This window comes from Lampetra fluviatilis, chromosome 31 (assembly GCF_964198595.1).
Source record: "Lampetra fluviatilis chromosome 31, kcLamFluv1.1, whole genome shotgun sequence".
NCBI classification, from domain to species: domain Eukaryota; kingdom Metazoa; phylum Chordata; class Hyperoartia; order Petromyzontiformes; family Petromyzontidae; genus Lampetra; species Lampetra fluviatilis.
In genome coordinates this window covers 8,931,487-8,951,714 of record NC_136305.1, presented here as the reverse complement: position 1 = coordinate 8,951,714, position 20,228 = coordinate 8,931,487, and the positions used below count along the sequence as shown (strand labels likewise).

The window sequence follows — 20,228 nt, the reverse complement described above, 5'->3', positions numbered from 1 at the left end:
ACTTTACTGAAAGGCCTCACTCACTCTTCTTACCTTCCTCGTGGGCTTTCAATGCGAGGGATTTGTAGGTCAAGCCCAGGTGGTGGAGATTAAACGCTGTTGAGTAAATGGAGTGTGCCTTCCACAGCAGTTCCAAGGCCTTCTCATACTGACGTCTGTGTCTCTGGTGCTTCCCGGCCCTCTCCAGCACCCAGTAGTCCGAAGGTCCCAGCTCACATGCCAATTCAAAGCACTGTGACACAGTAAGTTTCTCATCTGTCACGTCTATGACCTTGTCTCTGTCATAGTTCATTGGTTTGTGCATTAATTCCTGAAAATTAGCCCAAATTATATCAATGTCAAACTCGGAAATCATAGAAATTACCACCAAACTCTAATACATTATACAATTAAATGTCAAGTAGTATACATACTGATAGCAGAAGTATATTTATACATTCAAATTTAAATAAATTAATGCAAATACGAGCAAATACACTCCTACAGTTTAAATTAAATAACTATACAAACAATAATGTTCTGCCTCACGGCAGGGGTTTTGCCTCACGGCAGATGGGGGGGGGTGCGTATGTACACAGGAATTTCCTGTTTTTGATGCTAATTTTGGTCACGTGACCAGGAAGTTGCGATTTAAGGTTCCTGCTCAACCACGCGGGCGTCGGCCATTACACACATTATTCAAGATGGCGGCACACATCGTGTCCTAGTGAAGCCAGCCGCAATTGTCCATTGTGGGACTTTAATAAGCATTGTCTGTAAGTTCGTTTATGTTCTTATAATATTGGCAATGCTGTTATAATGTTAGAATGACCGTTATGATGCAAATGCGTTTATAATGCTGTTAAATTGTTATGATAAATACGAGGCCTAGTTAACAACGAAGCCTGCAACTTTCCTTAATGTGACTGTTACTTGTAATTTAATAAGTAGAGTCAAACTTGTACCCAAGTAACTATATTGCGATCCTGAGAGCAAGGATGACGAAATATCTCATCCACAATTTTGTGTTATGTGTAATACTGTACATTTGGGGTGCAGTGTGATGAATACACGATGTGCCTGTGTAACACAGCAGCTTATGCTCTTGTATAGTTATTCAGTGGTAATGTAGGGGCCTGGTCCATCCAGGGTCTATTATTGAGAAACATGTTATCTAAGACAATGTTCTGATGCTGTGGTGTTCATTCATTGTGTTGGTGTTTCTGGGTTATAACAGATGCTGTATCTGTGCTGTTTTCTCACCAGCTTTACCTCGTTAAATTCAATAAATGACGTTTGTAGTCGGACGTTCATCCTGGCTCTGAGGGTTTATTGGACGCGAGGTTATTTACTCAGCTAGCGGTGCAACGTAGCGCACAGCGAGGCCGAGACAAAGAAATCATGAAACATTACCTGCCAATAGTGTTTTGTCATCTCCCCCAAAACAATGTAGGCTTTGGCAATTAATGAAGATTTGCCCGAATTGATGACATACTTCAATGATCTGCGTCCTTTTTCAAAATTTTCTTGAATGTTAAAATCTGAGTGCTCTTTCACAACGTCATTCACCATACTCCTGCAAAAGACAATCAAACATGTACCTCTGACATCACTCTATTATTGTACAACAGTCTCATCATAAAGCAAAGATATATTTCTAAAATGGTTTGTGTTTTATATGACTGAGGAGATTTTATGTTGGAGAATCACAAGATTAAATCAGCATCTGGGGAACAAACTGGATATGACAAACGGCATACGTATCATTGTTTGGTGATTAATCAAAATCCACATTTTACAATAAATCTGCCTTATAACAGAATAAATATATATAGTACGCTGACGTGTTGGGCAATGGCTCTTTATAGCAGATAGATGTCAAAGAGATTATTTTGACGTTATCGTTGAAGATTTATGGCTGGAGTCTATAAGTAACTGAGGCCCTAAGAAAACTTGTACTGTACTTTTTAAGACAGTTGACATGACCAATTTTAAAATTGTTATCATTTCTCTCTTAGCCATTGTGCATCAAACTGATTGAATTAAAAATGATAACTTGTGAATGTACAAGGCCATGAATGCACATTGTTATTTTAAATGAGCTACTTCCTAGGTGAAGTCAAACCAACCTGCAGCGCATAACCAGCTAATTAACTGTTCGAAGTTTGGAAATTCACAATTTTTACATTTTATTTTGCACAAAACTGCCAACAGAGTCCCTTATTTTCTGTTTAAGTGGTAAGGACAACTTCCTGAACATGAACACACACAAAAATAAACAAAACCTGCTGCAGTTTGAAGCCCTGCTAAAATTCCAGGACGCCATCTTGTCTGCAGAGCAGTGACCATGGCCCATCGTGATGGCCTGCGTGAACTTGGCGATGGCCTTCATGTAGGCGATGGGGCCCATTCTTGTGTAGCAGTAGCCCTGCTCGGCCAGCGCTGTGACGATTGCCTCCTTGTTTTCGCTCTCCTTTTCCATGGCGCACACTGCCTTCTCCGCCTCGGGGAATTTGTACTGGATCAAGAACATCTCGCACTGGTTGGCCAGGGCCGTGAGGCTGTGCGGCTCCTTGGCCAAGGCCTCCTCCACCAAGGGCTTGGCATCTTTATACTTGTTCCGACGCAGGTAGAAGTACGCAAGGCTGTTGAGCAAATTCAACTCGTTGCCAAATTCCTCGGCCAAGTTCGGGCATTCATGTTCACGCTTCAGCTTAGCAATGGCACTCTCCACTTGTATGACACCCAGGGGTACATCCAGGTTAAAGAGAGTTGGGAACTTCCTGCACCTTTCTCTGATTAATACACTTTTGTTTTCCATTGATCTGGTTTTGGAGTCGCAATGCCTGACAACCGGCTGTGCGGATCCAGCACATTAACTCACATAAAGTCGCTGTAAATAAACACAAACCATCTGTTAAAGTGATGTCAAAATCTGACTGGTCATGTTTTATTTATTGTAACTGGTTATGTCTGTGATCATGTACCTGCATAGACGATAGCACTTTTTTTGTAACATACTTTCAATTGTTGCCATTGACAAACGTGTATAACAACAAAAACTGTTGCATAGGTTTTCACGCTTGTGCTGTAAGGCTGTCTGACGCGTGGTCAGGTTCAAGTGCGTGTTGTTCGGCACGATGGCCAATGTTTCCTCTCTGCTGACAAGCTCGGGTTGCCACATTTTCCACAGACCCAAACCGAGACATGTTTCTCAGTCAGTAGAGGTTCACCAGAACAGTGTACTTGAATAAAGTAAAGGCAGAGTTAGTTGAATAAAGTTCAACACAATACCGGTAAAATCTTGGTTACAAATCATTTCCTGCCACCCAAAGACAATTTCCAGTCTGGGTCAGAACCTGGAACAGTGGCCATCCAACGATACACACCAGAGAGCTGTTTGTAATTTGCGTGTTAAAAAATATTCCGTGTTTGTAGTCCGTCTCTCTTTGAGAAGAGCACAATAACATAACATTTCATTATAAATGGTGTCCCAAGAAAACAGGACGCCGTTAATGTTATGCGTAGCATGTACGTTGCACTATACACTGTTTGATTCCCACGTAAGGAGCCTTAGGTGTAGTACAATACAAATCTCTTCTGGAATAAACTACTTTTAAAAACGTTTAACATTATTGGAAAATTATATACTTTTATGAAGACACTTGTAAACAACGGTGTTCCAACTCTTAAACTGAATTCATAGATAACAAAGTTAACCGAACATTTTGGGTATTTTTAGCCAATATTCAAAATCAACGTTTGGGTTTAGTCCTCAAAAAGATATGACCAAGGCTATCTCGTGAAACCCAGATGCAGAATCTCCAATGTGAAATGATTGCAACTGGTCTACTTGGGTAACGTCCTCACGAACACAAAGTCCTGTCCCCTGCATGCACGTGCTTACACAAGCCTGCTCATAACAAGAGGATGAACGTCAATGGGACTTGTGACGAACATGCCATATTGTCACTCCTAAGAAGTTGAACCGTTAATGGGTCCAAAGGTGTTACTGAACATACTTTGGGTGTGATCTGCCTGCGTCATAAGACGTTGGTGATAAGGTGTTCACTATCGGTTAAACTCGTTGCACGCGAATACAAAATTGAGTTTGTTTTCTCTCCATTGTTGGCTGTACAATATTTTGTTTCGTGAGTTCTGGAAACAAAAAGGATGATTTGAATCTCACTGTGTGCTGCTGTTGCACGCGTGAGAAATGTGACAATAGATATGGACGACATTTCAGGGAACCACACGTGAAGACGCGTTAACCTTTGGGCCGTAGTCCGCCTCTCCGGACACTGATTGCTATCGTGATGGAACTTTAAATCTGCGTTGAAACGTACGTATACTTGATCATCGATTATCCGGCTTCCAAAATTATCCGGCGGTCCCGGACTGATCCGGCAAAAAGACCACATCCAAGGGCTGTAACCATGCCGACAATCGTCAATCACGGGCGTGACAAAAACACAACAAAAAGTCGCCACGCTTAGTTTCAGTGTCAAATATTATATACAGTACGTGATATACTACGTACAATTTAAACAATGAGAAGACTGCGCGTGTGTACATTTTTCATGACTAACGAGTAGAGTAATACAAACTGCAAAGTGCGTTGTGTTGAAACACGAGCGCAGTAAGTAGCACGCACATCATCATCACGACATGCGGTCTCTTAGAGATTGGAGTGGTAAGTACGGGACAGCAAATACTGTCGTCACTTTTTTACAGAAGGATATTTATGTTCGTGGCTATATGTATGTTTATTTATGCCAATTTCACGTAGTAATCAAATTGAAACTACTAAAAAAACACCTAAAAACAACGTCTTTCAAGAATGTGCAACAATAATCTATTTAAAAGTAGTTTATCTTCTTGGTTCTTTCGGTGAAGTCACGTAGACCTGTTCTTCACCTGAGGACGGCTGCTTGCGTTGTGGCCGAAACGTCGTGAGAATTATTTTATTATGTTTTATTTTTATTATTTTATTATTTCCCTACTACGTGACTTTACCGACAGAACCAAGAAGGTGAATCCCTGCAGTCACAAAAGCTTTAAATCGAAATTTAAAAGTAGTTGATAATTATACGGCGTTTTTTAAAAATCCGACACTCACCCCCGGATAATCGATTATCTACTATACATCTTATATAACACAAAATATATACAAAAAGCACGTACACAGCAAATATATATTTGCAACTAGAGTTTGATGTTTGAATTAATTAGCGCGCGGTTGTCAAAAACGTTGCGTCCAAAGGGGGTGCACGGCCGTGGCGTAGCGACTTCAGTGATCGATTTGTCTCCCAGTCGTGCCCAGGAGGCTTTCTGCATCGCGGACACTCCGCTTGGCCCCATCACATCGTCGTTTTCGCTCACGGTCTCGAACACTTAACGCTGTAGCTACTGGTTGCACAACTAGTTACAAATACAGACCTTATTGGTCACCCCGTGCCACATTATAACGCTAAACGTTCATCCTACAGAGTCCCGTCAACAAATAGAAAAACAAAAATGTTTTGCCCGTATTGAAACGGCTGTACCACGTATGGAACTGAAAACTCAAATGTCCCTGTACAAGACTACGGGGTAAACCCGTGATGCATCGACAGCGATGTGGTCGTGCAAACATTTAATGAATCCTCGCAGCTAATGGCCCGGACGTGGCATCGCCTTCCTTACCTGCGCGCATGGCACGAGGTGGCACGAGCAGCGCCCTTGTGCTGGGGGTGGTGAGCCGAGCTGCTGGGGCGGCTCCCGCAAGTGCTGGGGGGGTGGTGGTGGTGGTGCTGGGGGGGTGGTGGGGTGGTGATGCTGGGGGGGGGGGGGTTGAGGGGGTGATGGTGGTGCTGGGGGGGGGGTGTTAGGGGTGGTGCTGGGGGTGGGTGGTGGTGCTGGGGGGGGGTGGTGCTGGGGTGTTGGTGGTGCTGGCGTGGTGGTGGTACTGGGGTGGTGGTGTTGGGGGAGTTGGTGGTGCTGGGGAGTGGTGGTGATGGGGTGGTGGTGCTGGGGGGGGGGGCAGGAGGCCACTGCCAAAACCCACCTCGCTCCGCCAAAGCCGATGACGACGGACCGCTCGGCTCACGGACGCGTGAGCTCGGCGATTCGCATTCGGAGTCGCGTCTCGGGTCACCCTGGGGGTCTCTCTCTCTCCCCCGTGTCTAAATAGCTGCGCGAAACGGGCGTCGTGGTGGGTGGAGGTGCGTGGTTTTGAGGCTTGCCTGCTCCTTTTATTCGTTTGGTGAACATCGCAAAGGCGCCGTCATCGGTGTCGCGATGCAAATGCCGCGTGTGTGGATGTGTGGGTGGTGGTGGATTGGCAGGGCTCTCTGACTCTGCGTGGTTTTCACCGAGGATGCCTGCGAGGGTCGTTACCCTAATGGACTTCGGTGATGTTGAACAAAACTGAACTGAAAAAAAACCCTCGAAGGCCATTAAAGTTTATGAGTAGGCTGGGGGGGGGGGGAAACAAGATAAAGGCAAAGATCCCCTGTGTAGCCTCATCAGACTGTAGTGGCAAGTGCTGTTAGCGAGCACCTATAAATGCCAGCACGGCACACGAGGAGGTTGGGTAGCCAACACCACACACGGCCGCCTTTGTCTCCCCAGTGGCGATGTTGACACCGCACCAGGTATTCATTTGAGGCTGAGTCGACCTAGGGAATTCAGATAATCGTCACCGGTGTTGGCCGTGAGCGGGCATCAAACTTGGGTCGCCGGGTTCGTAGCGCAATGTAGCGCTAACCACTACACTACCGCTCCCCACTTCCCCCCCACCCCAGCCAACGCATTAAGATGATTAAGGTATTATGAGTAGGCTGGTGCAAAATACACACACAGTGCAGTTGAATGTTCACCAATAATCCTGTGCACCGGAGTAAAAACTCCCAGACCGGTTGCCGAATTTTCAGCGTTTCCTCGCAAATGCCACCGCTCAAACACGCCAACAACAACAACCGCAACGAAGACAAACACGGGGGGGAGAGATCTTCCTTCCACAGGGAGCCGAGCCTGGCCGCTCGCTCTCGGCCCGTGCATTGTCGTGGTGCATATATCCCACAGGGAATGGGATAAATGGGGGCCCTACAGGTCCACAGTTTATAGAATTGTCTCAGCCCCTCGAGCATCTCGCGCTTGTGGGCTCGGATTCTTATTGCAGCCACAGGCTCCAGCTTACACCATCAACCAAGGCCGTAGCCATTGAGTCAACATTGGGGAGGTCCAAATCTTCCAGGGGGTCTGGGCCCCCCCCCCCCCCCAGAAAAAAAATCGAAATCTATTTTATAGCAATACTAGCATAAGTACCCGGCGTTGCCCGGGTGAAAAATATATTTCTTAATAACCTTACATATATACACAGATGGGCTGCTACCCCTGCCCCCCCCAGCCACGATCTCCTCGGCCGCTGTGCAGTAATATGTACGGCCTGTAGTGTGGTGGGGTGTCGAGGCCTAGTACCGTGCAGAGCCTCCGGCCTCGCCTAAATTGCCCACCCGGCTGAGGCTGGGTACGGGTGCTATTCCCCCCCCCCCCCCCCCCGCGCTACAATAATACTGTCTAATCGCTATAATTTTATTATCTACCGACCCTATAATAGTAATTGCACACATTGGGGTGGGGGGGGGGGGAGTGAAGAGGACGTGAAACTTTGATGAATTTACCTCAGAGTCGCGTGGTGGGTGTCGAGGCCTAGTACCGTGCAGAGCCTCCGGCCTCGCCTAAATTGCCCACCCGGCTGAGGCTGGGTACTGGGTACGGTACCCCCCCCCCCCCCCCCCCCGCGCTACAATAATACTGTCTAATCGCTATAATTTTATTATCTACCGACCCTATAATAGTAATTGCACACATTGTGGTGGGGGGGGGAGTGAAGAGGACGTGAAACTTTGATGAATTTACCTCAGAGTCGCGTGTTAATGCGTGCGCATATTTTTAACGGGAATTAAAAATGGCGTCCACCTCGCAGCGAATGCGTCGCTACCCGTTGCCAGGGGCAACCGCCGTCCAATGAAACTGCGTATGGTCCGGCGACACACAGACAGACAGATTTGCGATTTTATATATATAGATGTTGGGGGGGGGGCATTTAGAGCATATTTGTCCAAGGTCACGCCCAGGTCAAGCACGGATTCGTGGTCGTGTTCGATACGCTTGACCCTTTGGGGTGGATATCGAGTCCCTGGTTTGCTTTCGCGCTGTTGCGGATGAGAAACACAGGAGGCTGTTTCGGTTTGCGCTTTTCCTGCGGTCGCCATTCACCGAGGCGCTTGGCCATCGCCTCCGTTTCGTTCGTTTGGCGCTGCCTCGACTTCGGTGAACCCGCGACTTTGGGGCTCCCGAGGCGAACGTCACCGGCGTAGATGGCTTTGCGTGAATGCGTTGCTCGCAGGCCGTTGATGCTTGGAGGTTTTTGACCGAGGCCCTGCGGCGGTCCATTCGCTTCGTCTCATTCCAGGAGCTGCGTTTGTCTCCCGCGAGCGCTTGAAATCGTCTTGTCGTGGAGGGAAAGTTCGATGGTTTCTACCAAGGTCGTAGCCATGGAGTCAACATTGGGGGGCACCAAATCTTCCAGGGAGTCCGGGGGTCCCAACCCAGAAAAATATCTACATTTTTAAACTCATTTCCTGCCTAAAATATTGAAAAATGCACTAACACATGGGATGGACTTTTTTTTACATTGTCTAATAGTGTATTGTATTATATTGCTCTGTTTTCATTATTTTTTTTACAATTTCTTGTTTCATTGTTATGTAATGGCAGAGATTAGGGATTAATCAATTACAACCATAACCACAATCATATAACATAAATCTATGCATTGATTTATATGAAGACAAGTCCAGATATTGTGGCCAAGGTTTAGCAAATTGTTGTTTTTATTTACATAGCATAGCAATTTTTTATAGCAATATATTGGGGGGGATATTTTGAGCATATTTGAATATATTATTACGGCCTTGACATCAACAGACTGTGGCCCTTTGCTACGAAGGCACATGTTTTTTTTTTACCTGGGTCGTCCTCAGAAACAAGATGTTTCTTGCTTCCTGCAGCGAGGATAGCGAGGCTGATACAGGGGGGGACTGGTGTAAGCTGCTCGACTAAGAGAAACGTTGGGACGCCGAGTATAGAGCCATGCTATTGACTTCAGCGTTAAAGCCTCCGCAGACCCCGTCAAACGACGCCCGCAAAAAAATCGAGACACGCTCATTGTATTTTTTTAAAAATTTACTTTAACAATGTTGTGCAAAATGTGTGACGTTAATCACTGCCACCACAACTGGAGTGTACAATTCTTCCCAATGTTCTCAGACCCCGCACCCCCCCCCCCCCCCTCCTTAGAGCTCTTCGACAAGAGCGGTATCTACGTTTCCCACAAGATAACTCGCGAGGAACCCAACAGGTCTCCTCCTCTTCTTGGTTCTTTCGGTAAAGTCACGTAGAAGGGAAATAATAAAATAATAAAAATAAAACATGATAAAATAATTCTCACGACGTTTCGGCCACAACGCCAGCAGCCGTCCTCAGGTGAAGAACAGGTCTGTCGGAAAGACAGCGTCTGAATGAACACCACCAGGCTTGGCTGATTCCAGGAGCTGATCTGCTCCCTGGTAACGAGCCTGTTTGTGCACCACAGCCACTGTTGCACCCACAGTTCATTAATCTCCAACTTTTTCAGAGATTCAGTCTGGGTGGGTGAAGTACTCTGGTTTCCTCTAATTTGTCTCAACACTCATTCATGGAGTTTTAAGTTTCAAGTTTATTTTGTGTAACCAGATGAAAAACTCAAGATACTAGGATTGAGTCTCATCCCCAAGAGTGACCCAGACCACCAAAAATACAAAGGTAAAACAAAGACAGTTCAGCGATGAAGCAAATATAAATCAGGACAAAAAAAACAATTGCGTCTCCTGATAAATTGAAAATAATGCACACAAACATAAATCAATGTTAATATATTTCCTGTCGCATAAGTTGGCTCTGGTATATCATTTTCAGACTGATCATAGTACAATTACAAATAAGTTGCATGAACTTTACACAGATATATAGGGCGACTTATACTCATTAATAAACATTTTAGGATATTTTACAATTGGTGAATATTTTTATATTGTGACCTTCAACTGCTATACCATGGCCTTTGCACTGCCCGATGCACTTTTTTCAAAGCTGCAAACAGGTGACCCGTCAGTTCCAAGCAGAACACAGCACGCACTTGCATAGCAGCCACCACAGTGGTGCACGGCTCTCCACTCACACAGTTTCTCAAGTCGCCACTAGCTTCCTCCAGTGTAGCGCCCTGCCAACTTCCAGGCAACCTCTCACTGCGCCTCAGGCTGCCTCTCTTCTGTCCCACATCTCTCCACGAGTGGTTCCTCACCAAGCCTCGAAACTTCTCCTCGATCCAGAGGTGGCACGCTTGGATTACGTTGCTCGGCTAACCAGCGCTTTCACAAAGCCCCAAGTTCGTCACTTCTTCTCATCCCATGGCAGATTTCCTACATCGGTGAGCGGCACCGCTAACTACTTACAGGGATGGGTGCTGGTCTGCTACCCCTGTGCCCTAGCAATTAAGTCATCAAAATGGCCTCAGCTACAGACTGTGCAAGTCAAACAGGTCGTTGATCAGCAAAGCCTGTATTTCTCAGCCAAATAGCAGAGAGGACACTTGCTGTGCCAAACTCTTATTGTCAAACGTTGTAGAAATGTGTTGGTGTGTGGAAAAAATCCGTATACTGTAGTTAAATTAAGTCTTCATGGATACATCTTCTTGGTTCTTTCGGTAAAGTCACGTAGAAGGAAAATAATGAAATAATCAAAATAAAACATAATAAAATAATTCTCACGACGTTTCGGCCACAACGTGGCTTTACCGAAAGAACCAAGAAGAGGAATCCCTGCAGTCACGAAAGCTTTAAATCGAAATCTTCATGGATAGTACGCCACAGATCCTGGGATGCCACAAAACTCCCGAGATAACATTAAAATCGTCGTTGAAACGCAGTATTATTGTTTCTGAAGCACATTTTTTCTGCAAATATTGTACTTCTTGGCAGACACAATTGTTCTGCTGCAAAAACGGGTTTGCTATGAGCATGTGAAAGGTTTGCCTTGCAGTATTTACCATTGTGTGAAGGTGGTATGTGACTCATTGTGTCTCACATTCCAAAAACTTGGCATAAGTCTTCAAGATCCTCCGTGGACTCATCGCTGCTGACCCTCCCCTTCTCATCTCACAGCTCCCACTCTCCACTGGCACAACTAAAGATTAATGTGGAAACCCTCAGCTAATCTTCTGCTGCTGCCTCAAAATTCGGAATGACCTTTCCCCAGCCATCCGTGCTTTTTGGATGCCCTGCCCATGTTAAAAGTCCAGGATTAAGATGTATTTTGTTTTCATCTGGCTATGAATGACTGCCTCTCTATATTAAAATAATATATGGCCACTGCAACTCACGAGCATTGTCAGATGCAATCACATTTAGGGAGTATGTACAGTAAATCCACATTGTATTCCTTTTGTCCATTGCCATTGATAATAATTTAATGACTTTATCATCAGCAGGTCTGAGATCTTTCATATCGTCTCAGTTTATGTTAATACCTTATGGAAACAAATTTGCATTAATTATTGACTAACCTCAGTGAAATCTGATGAAAGCGCCTCTGTCGAAATCCCCTTCAAATGTGAACTTTGTTACTCCTTGCAATCTGCAAAGCAATTCCAATTTGTTTTCAGAATTTGTTTAACGGTCTTCCAAATATATTTTATTATAATTATTTAGTCCTTGAATTTGCGAGGGGTTGAGTGACTGCATCAATGGCCCGCAGTTTTTCCCTGTGGTTTGAACATAAATCCTTAAACATTGCCTCTAAAGCTTTTCCAATAGCTCCCCTTGACCTTTTCGGTTTTTAAATAAAGCAACTTTTAATGGTAGGTTTTTACCCTTTTAACTGGTACAAAACTGACACCTTTATTCAAGGCATCATGTTTGCAATGACCACAACACAAGTAGTCAATAAAGCAAACAAAAAGAAGCAACTCTGATAAGGATAATAATATTCACTGTCCTTGAAGTTGATTGGCCCACACCCGAGACGGCTTTCTTTAGAGCCTAGTCCCCATTGGTGTAGGGCCAGATGACACCAGAAGGCGTACAACTCAAAAACAGTGCAATATCAGAGTATTGAGAGTTCGGGGTAAACATTTACACTATGAGATCTCTTTTACCAGTGGCAAAATATAATGGTAGGTTTTTACCCTTTTAACTGGTACAAAACTGACACCTTTATTCAAGGCATCATGTTTGCAATGACCACAACACAAGTAGTCAATAAAGCAAACAAAAAAAAATATAATGGTAGGTAAAAACCTACCATTATATTTTGCCACTGGTAAAAGAGATCTCATAGTGTAAATGTTTACCCCGAACTCTCAATACTCTGATATTGCACTGTTTTTGAGTTGTACGCCTTCTGGTGTCATCTGGCCCTACACCAATGGGGACTAGGCTCTAAAGAAAGCCGTCTCGGGTGTGGGCCAATCAACTTCAAGGACAGTGCATATTATTATCCTTATCAGAGTTGCTTCTTTTTGTTTGCTTTATTGACTACTTGTGTTGTGGTCATTGCAAACATGATGCCTTGAATAAAGGTGTCAGTTTTGTACCAGTTAAAAGGGTAAAAACCTACCATTATATTTTGCCACTGGTAAAAGAGATCTCATAGTGTAAAGCAACTTTGTTCGCCATGGTAACAAACGCCGCTAATATTTATCACTCTTGGTATATATTTTACAGATGTTGTCAACAGCTACTTTAGGTTTTTAAGTATTTTTTATCTCCAACATCAAAGTCCAAGAAAGATATATAGGATATGATAGATACATATTTTTTGCCTATAGATTTACGTTCAACGTTTAGGAAAATTTAGGTGCGCCTCTTAACAACTCGTACTTTAATTCATTTTAGCATGATCCTTAGCAGCTAGCAAATGATCAAAGATTTCTCTCCAAATGCGTAATTTTTCAACTGAATCCTTGTTCTCTGTAAAATCTGCGCCGTGCAACCTCTCAGGGAGAACTGCTCGGTAGGTAACTCGAAGCGTGGTGGGAATTTGCTCTTTGAAAACGGAGGAAGTGCACAGGCACAGCAAGACACAGGGCCTGTCCACGAGATATTTGCAAAGCTTCATACTAACATCATCGGCAATCAAATCGTGAGTCAGTATGATCAAAACTGCATCGAAGTTATTCACTATATCTTCCATGATGTCAAGCAAAAGAGTACCAGCAGGCTGGTCATCGAGAGTATCGCACTCAACCTGCCCTACCTCTTTGGCCAAGTGCTGAATGTGCACAGCCAACTGCGAGTCAGCCTGTGAATTGTTTGCATTAAATATGAATAGATCTTGTGATTTTTCTTGCGTCTTTCTAGGATTTCCCAAAAGGCATTCATAAGTGTCCCGTAAGCTTATGAGTGAAAGTGGGCCCATGTTCCGCTCAGCAGCCCCAAAGCATATTTCAACTTGGAGCGCTGGATCAATCATCTCATCCGAACCTTCTGTGTGTTGTAGGATGGCCAGGTACATGCGAGCTAACTCGTAATGCCGTTTTGCAGCTAAGTTCTTGATGAGGCCGGACAGAGTGTCTGGATTACCTGGACTCTGTTTGTCTGCTTCCCACAGTAAACTGAGAGCCTCTTGGTGCCGCCCCACGAGCTGGCAAAGTTCCGATTGACTGCGAAGCTGCTCTGGTTTTGGGATCTGAGACTCCGTCATATGACGCATTAAACACTGAAACGCTACCTTCACTGGAACTTTGTCCTTGGCCGCGTGCTCAATAGCCATTCGGAAGTAATCTTGGCTCTTTTCCTTCTCACCTCGATTTTTCATGGCAAACCCCCATTTTTCATATGTCAGGGCATAACTGAAATTACCGATGTAACTATGTTGTTGCAATGACTTAATGAAGCATTCGTCTGCTTCCTCATGTTTACCAAGTGATGTGTAAATGTCGGCCAGAGTCACGAAGAGTGGATTACCTCTCTCACTTGATAATTCAACAGCAGCTTTAATGCACTTTATTGCCCATTCAACATTTTCTATTACCATCGGATCATCAGTATTTGCATATAAATTAAAATAGAAATTAGGTGAATTAATTCCTGATGCCTCTCTCTGAATGACAAAAGGAGTCTCCCCTTGACTCAGTTTAGTTTTAGATGCTGCATTCTCCTTTGCAATAGTGGCACACCTCTCTCTGTATTGCCCATTTTGTTCTTGGATACTCTTTCTCCTGAACTGATCTGGAAGAGCACGGTACGTTGCACTTCCATCGCCCCGTGTGGTCGAGGTTTTATATCCAGATGCACCGTAATTGGGAGTGACACATCCTTCCTGTTCTCTTCTTGTGTCATTCCCATCGTGTCTCGGCTGACTTTGGCTCTTCCCTTCCCTGTATTTTGCTAAATTGAAAGCAAAAATCAGCATTGGGAGATTATTTAAATATCCACAATTGTAAAACCATTTCTTGCAGTATCGTTATATGTTGACGTTAACAAGCATTGTTATTTTTCATGCTTGCGAACGTTACAATGAGTAACAATTTCAATAATTGCTTCGTCTGTCGCCAAATATATAGTGTGTCCTTTGCCACATGCAAAATATATTTTCAAGAATAGTTTACCAAGTGGCATGTGCTGGTATGCAAACCTTGATTAATATACAAAATGTAATCTGTGGAAAAAATATCAACTAGTGGAACTGATGAAAACAAGTTAAAAAACAATGTAGCTGTTTCCCACAACTTGTAAATTCAATTTGAAGACATTTAATATGCAAAAAATATGAAACTTCCTTTGACATGTTGCCAAAAGGCCTCACTCTTCTTACCTTTCTTATAGGCATTCCATGCGAGGCTTCTGTAGGTCAAGCCCAGGTGATGGAGGTTAAACGCTGTTGGGTAAATTGAGTGTGCCTTCCACAGCAGTTCCAGGGCCTTTATATAATCACGTCTGTGTCTCTGGTGTTTGCCGGCCCTCTCCAGCACCCAGTAGTCCAAGGAGCCCCACTCACATGCCACTTCGAAGCACTGTGACATAGTAATCGTCTCATCTGTCACGTCAATGACCCTGTCCATGTCATAGTTGAGTAGTCTGTGCATGAATTCCTGAAAATTAGAAATGAATTCACTCTGACAGTCCCACATAAACCTCAGCAATTCCAAAATGATGTAATATAAATCAATAAAAAATACTGTCATTATATAAAATACGTTACTATATACACTTAAATATATTATTGTAATGACCACAATGTTAAAGGGAATGCAATACTGTGAATGCACAATACAACGATGTGTTTTACCATGATATAGATTTTGGTCATCTCCCCCAAAACGATGTAGGCTTTGGCTTTTAAGGCTCTTTTGGCTGTATTGATAACAAACAACAATGCTTCACGTCCTTTTACAAAGTGCTCATGAATGTTGAGATCTGGGAACTCTTTCACAATCTGCTTTGCCATAATCCTGCAAAAATAATTAAACAGTTATCTCTCATCAACACTGAAATGCTACAAGTAGTGTTTTCTATTTATTTAATATCAACCTCAAATTAATATCCACATCACGATAAATGTATGAATCTTTGATAATGAACGAATATACATTTTCATCGGGAAAACATAAACAAACCTGCTACAATTTGAAGCCATGCTAAAATTCCAGGAGGCCATCTTGTCTGCAGAGCAGTGACCATGGCCCATCGTGATGGCCTGCGTGAACTTGGCGATGGCCTTCATGTAGGCGATGGGGCCCATTCTTGAGTAGCAGTAGCCCTGCTCGGCCAGCGCTGTGACGATTGCCTCCTTGTTTTCGCTCTCCTTTTCCATGGCGCACACTGCCTTCTCCGCCTCGGGGAACTTGTACTGCATCAAGAACATCTCGCACTGGTTGGCCAGGGCCGTGAGGCTGTGCGGCTCCTTGGCCAAGGCCTCCTCCACCAAGGGCTTGGCATCTTTATACTTGTTCCGACGCAGGTAGAAGTACGCAAGGCTGTTGAGCAAATTCAACTCGTTGCCAAATTCCTCGGCCAAGTTCGGGCATTCATGTTCACGCTTCAGCTTAGCAATGGCACTCTCCACTTGTATGACACCCAGGGGTACATCCAGGTTAAAGAGAGTTGGGAACTTCCTGCACCTTTCTCTGATTAATACACTTTTGTTTTCCATTGATCTGGTTTTGCAGTCACAATGCCTGACAACCGGTTGTGCGGATTCAGCACATCAACTCACATAGAGTAGCTGTAAATAAACACAAGCCATCTGTTAAATTGTGACGTTGTCAACATGTAATGTATTGTAACTGGTTATATTTGTGACAGACACGTAAAAAACATTTTAATTGTTGCCATTGTAGTGGAATAACGCTGGCGGCTGACGGAAAAGTGTTACTGACAGCAGAGGGCAGTATACACGTCAGGAGAGGGAGTACTGTATATACGGGGTGAGGGGATCTTACGAGAAGCTCAGGAAGGGGTCCATCTGGAAGCCAGGGAACCTACAGTTTCACTTTCATGTATTAGGTGTAGCCCTGTGCGCAATTCGGCTCTTCACTCGGGTGCAACCGCAACAAACAAAAACATGAACAAGAAACATCTTAAAGTGACTACGTGCAACATAAAAATCCAGGAAAAAACAGCAAAGTCTTCCAGAAAAAGCACCGTATATCAATGCTGTGTGCAAAAATCCCAGTGGGATGCAAGTAAAATAATAACAACCATAAGACAATTAAGATTAAAGTTATCAGTCTAACTCTGTGCTACAACAAACAAATATGGCTAAACCAAAACTTTTCGAAATCACCAAAAGCAATGTAACAGTGATCATAGGAACTGTGATTTAAATTTTACAATAAACGATCTACAGTGTACATAACATGTACCACCAAACTTTGCAGCCATAGCTGGCTGCATGAATCACTCCATAACAGCAGGAGTATCAGTAGGAGTATCAACATTTTTCAATACACCTTTAAGATCAGCACACTATAATCAAAACACAAGATCATACTTTGCAGCGGTCATCTGGAGCGAAACAATTGATTTCAGGCCACTGAATAGCAGTGGCAGCTAGGGGTGTACAACTCCTCTAGAGCAGTTTTGAGTGAAGATCTCATCGGTAGTGATCCAAGTTGCAGTTTTTTGGCGATAGCATTCCAGACCCTGGGGGCATCAATAGCAAAGTCCCTTCCTCGAGTTTGTGTACGGTAATAAGGAATGTGAAGCTGGTAAATGAGCGAAGACCTTAGGTCACATTTGTTTTTCGAAACAGAGAGGAGATCCAGCAGGTAGTCTGCGGATTTTTTTGTAAGTACATCGTGAATAAATAAGATCTGATGCACACGCCGTCGAACTTCGATTTAAAGCTTTCGTGACTGCAGGGATTCATCTTCTTGGTTCTTTCGGTAAAGTCACTTAGAAGGGAAGTAATAAAATAATAAAAATAAAACACGACGTTTCGGCCACAACGCAAGTAGCCGTCCTCAGGTGAAACCAGGGCTGTCGAGGCGACAGCGTCTGAATGAAACAGCACACGTGCTTGGAGCATATATATAAGCTGGGTTGGAAGGGGGGGAAGGGGGCGCCTTGACAAAATAATTTGCATATCAAGAGGAATCCAGCATACCCATGGGAAATGCAGGTATGTGATTAGTACTACTTGTGTCCGTGCATTATGCAGGATTAGCAGCATCCAAGGGAGGGGATATGGGAAATGCAGATATGTGATTAGTGCTACTTTGCCCGTGCATGATGCAGGATTAGCAGCATCACAGGGGGGGGGGGATAGGGGTAGCATTAATAAAGGGAAGAAGTGTTAATAGTATGTAGCTGCAGTAACTAAAACCACCACGTAAACAACTAAAGTATAAACTACATAGTATCATCATTATACTAAATATACTCTACAATAAGCTGAGTTACTAACAGTAAGTAATACATTACAATTGTACGTCATAAAAAAATATAATATGCTTCCATCTAAACGTTATTCTCTTACATCACACGAGTCTACACCGTACTATATATAGCCATAGACAAACCCAAACATGAAATGATATACTGTATTGCTATAAACCACCTTATCCACTGTAATATTACACTGTATTATTCTACCCAGCCTAATGTATATCACACTGCTGTATATTCACTATACAATTACGATTTATTGGTTTATAGCAATACAGTATATAATTTAATGTTGCTGGAAGTGGATCCCCCCTTGCCGTGTCCTCATCTTCGTCGCTGCCGTCTCGACCACCCTGAGACGCCACTAACTAGACAGCCTGCCGACTGTACCAGCTAGGCAGTGGCGTCAGAAGAGACGGATGTGTGACTTGCGTGTAAGCACGTAGGGTGTCTGTAGTTCCCTAACGTGTAGAATAAAGAAGGCGCCTTAACGACCCCTGTCTCCGAGTGAGTCACTACACAATTATAAATCAGTGACTGAATACGCATGTAACATATACTTCTAGAAAGGTCCTGTTTATGTTTCATACGTGCGACAGTAAGATCACGTACTGCCGTGGCAGGTGCAATACGATGAAATCAAACTTTACTTATATAGCACATTGAGTGCAAAGAATTCAAAGAAAAGTGCTTTACATGACTGAATAAAAGCGACTGTTAAAATGGGAACAATAAGAATGATACGTTTCAAATGACGTAACAATATACTAAAAGTATAATAAAAAGCATAACAAGCACACAATAAGAGCATTATAATTAAAAACCATTCTGAAAAGTTATGTTTTAAGATTTCAAATACAATTAATCAGCTGTACAGCATTGCGCATCACTATCTTCACCACCATCGTCAATTATTCTCTTGCCAGGGCCCAGTAGGGTTACTGCGGTACAATATTCCACGATACCATATACAACATTAAATAGCATGACGATTGTGGCAGTATCAGTGTCCCATAATGTTGTGATTTTCAAATTAATTAGATAAACGATTACAATTACGGTAGCCACTCTTTAATTTAATAAAAGTTGTTTTGATAAACTTAACTTATTTCACGTTTTTATAACGTATAATGTATTGAGACGTTTGAAGCCTATTTTAAGAAGGGCCCCCAAGTCCAAATACTTCAGACCAGCCACCACTACAGTGAGAAAATGTATTTATTTGCTATATTTCCCTTCGTACATTCTTAAATTCAGTGCTGACATTTTTTTAAAGGACATTTTTAAAATCATAAAATGATATGCCTACTAGAATGAGCCAACTCCAAAATGCAGCCTTGAGGTGCACCGTCACATTAGTTGAAATACATGTGTAAGAATTCAGCCTGCTCTCCCACAAACTGTCATCGCACATATCAAAGCGTCCATTCTCTTCCTTGAACTTATAAGTTCGTGACAAAGATTCGTATTTCTATACAATCATCAATGTAAAAGTTAATCCAACTAAAAAATTATCCAGCCAAAATGCTCTCAGATGCTCGACATGAAATTGTACCGTGTAACTCACGAATATGCCGTGAGATGTCTTCCCAAAGCACCATGCTCATCAGCACCTGTTTATTACGAGCCGACCACACGCCATATGAACGTGAATTCTTAAAAGGAACCCACTTCTTTGTCCGCTCATGATGTACCTGCGTCATACAATTTTCACAAGAACCTTGACGCAAGACTACTTACGTCATGAAATGTTTACATACTGTCGTGGACAAAAAAAACAGGTTTGACTACGTTGTTGGCTATATTTAGGTTGTTGCAATAACAGCCATCGGAAAATCTGAGACGTCAACATTTTGGCCATTTCTATGTATGCCTGTTTTCAATTCAATTTTACAGAAATATATATTTTATGTTGCCGTGAATAACTTTGGTAAAAGTGTGTCTCCCCGACTCCCAAGTAAAGCCCACTGAGCTATATAGCTCTTTTTCAGAAGGAACCTGACCACACAATTGGTAGTTCAACGAAGTGGCTTATCATGTGGAAATTTATAGCAGCCAAATACTCGAAACGCGTGTTTCTAAATGTGGAGGGGAAAACCAAAAGGACCCGGAAATTTTTCACACGACCACGGGGAGAACATGCAAACTACAAATACAATATACAGGCGTCAGGGTCGGGATTGAACCCACCTCCTGCTATATACCGGGCGAGGTAGTTAACATCTCTCCACTGCGGCGCTCTTAATCATACAGCAATCTTACTGGTAGGAACCACCT

General features: G+C 43.4%; 2 protein-coding genes across 2 annotated transcripts; both read right to left on the bottom strand.

The window, feature by feature from the left end:
* Positions 1 to 607: 607 nt before the first annotated feature.
* Positions 608 to 2,838, bottom strand: LOC144943392 (uncharacterized). Its single transcript, XM_078870752.1, has 3 exons — positions 2,265 to 2,838; positions 1,458 to 1,555; positions 608 to 639 (listed from the first exon to the last, which is right to left on the bottom strand). Exons 1-3 carry the CDS (start codon positions 2,798 to 2,800, stop codon positions 608 to 610), a joined length of 666 nt encoding a protein of 221 aa, XP_078726878.1. The 5' UTR covers positions 2,801 to 2,838.
* Positions 2,839 to 5,660: 2,822 nt separating this feature from the next.
* LOC144943391 (uncharacterized) lies at positions 5,661 to 19,602 on the bottom strand. Its single transcript, XM_078870751.1, has 3 exons — positions 19,519 to 19,602; positions 15,680 to 16,287; positions 5,661 to 5,664 (listed from the first exon to the last, which is right to left on the bottom strand). Exons 2-3 carry the CDS (start codon positions 16,213 to 16,215, stop codon positions 5,661 to 5,663), a joined length of 540 nt encoding a protein of 179 aa, XP_078726877.1. The 5' UTR covers positions 16,216 to 16,287; positions 19,519 to 19,602.
* Positions 19,603 to 20,228: the final 626 nt, after the last annotated feature.

What these genes read in the sequence shown, in the direction of transcription:
- LOC144943392 (XM_078870752.1), bottom strand. Translation starts at nt 2,800, where the DNA reads ATGGAAAACAAAAGTGTATTAATCAGAGAAAGGTGCAGGAAGTTCCCA. An exon ending in AGGGCTTCAAACTGCAGCAG is followed by an intron (nt 1,556 to 2,264) that starts GTTTTGTTTATT and finishes TGTCTTTTGCAG; the next exon opens with GAGTATGGTGAATGACGTTG. An exon ending in GAAGTATGTCATCAATTCGG is followed by an intron (nt 640 to 1,457) that starts GCAAATCTTCAT and finishes GTGGTTGAGCAG; the next exon opens with GAACCTTAAATCGCAACTTC.
- LOC144943391 (XM_078870751.1), bottom strand. Translation starts at nt 16,215, where the DNA reads ATGGAAAACAAAAGTGTATTAATCAGAGAAAGGTGCAGGAAGTTCCCA.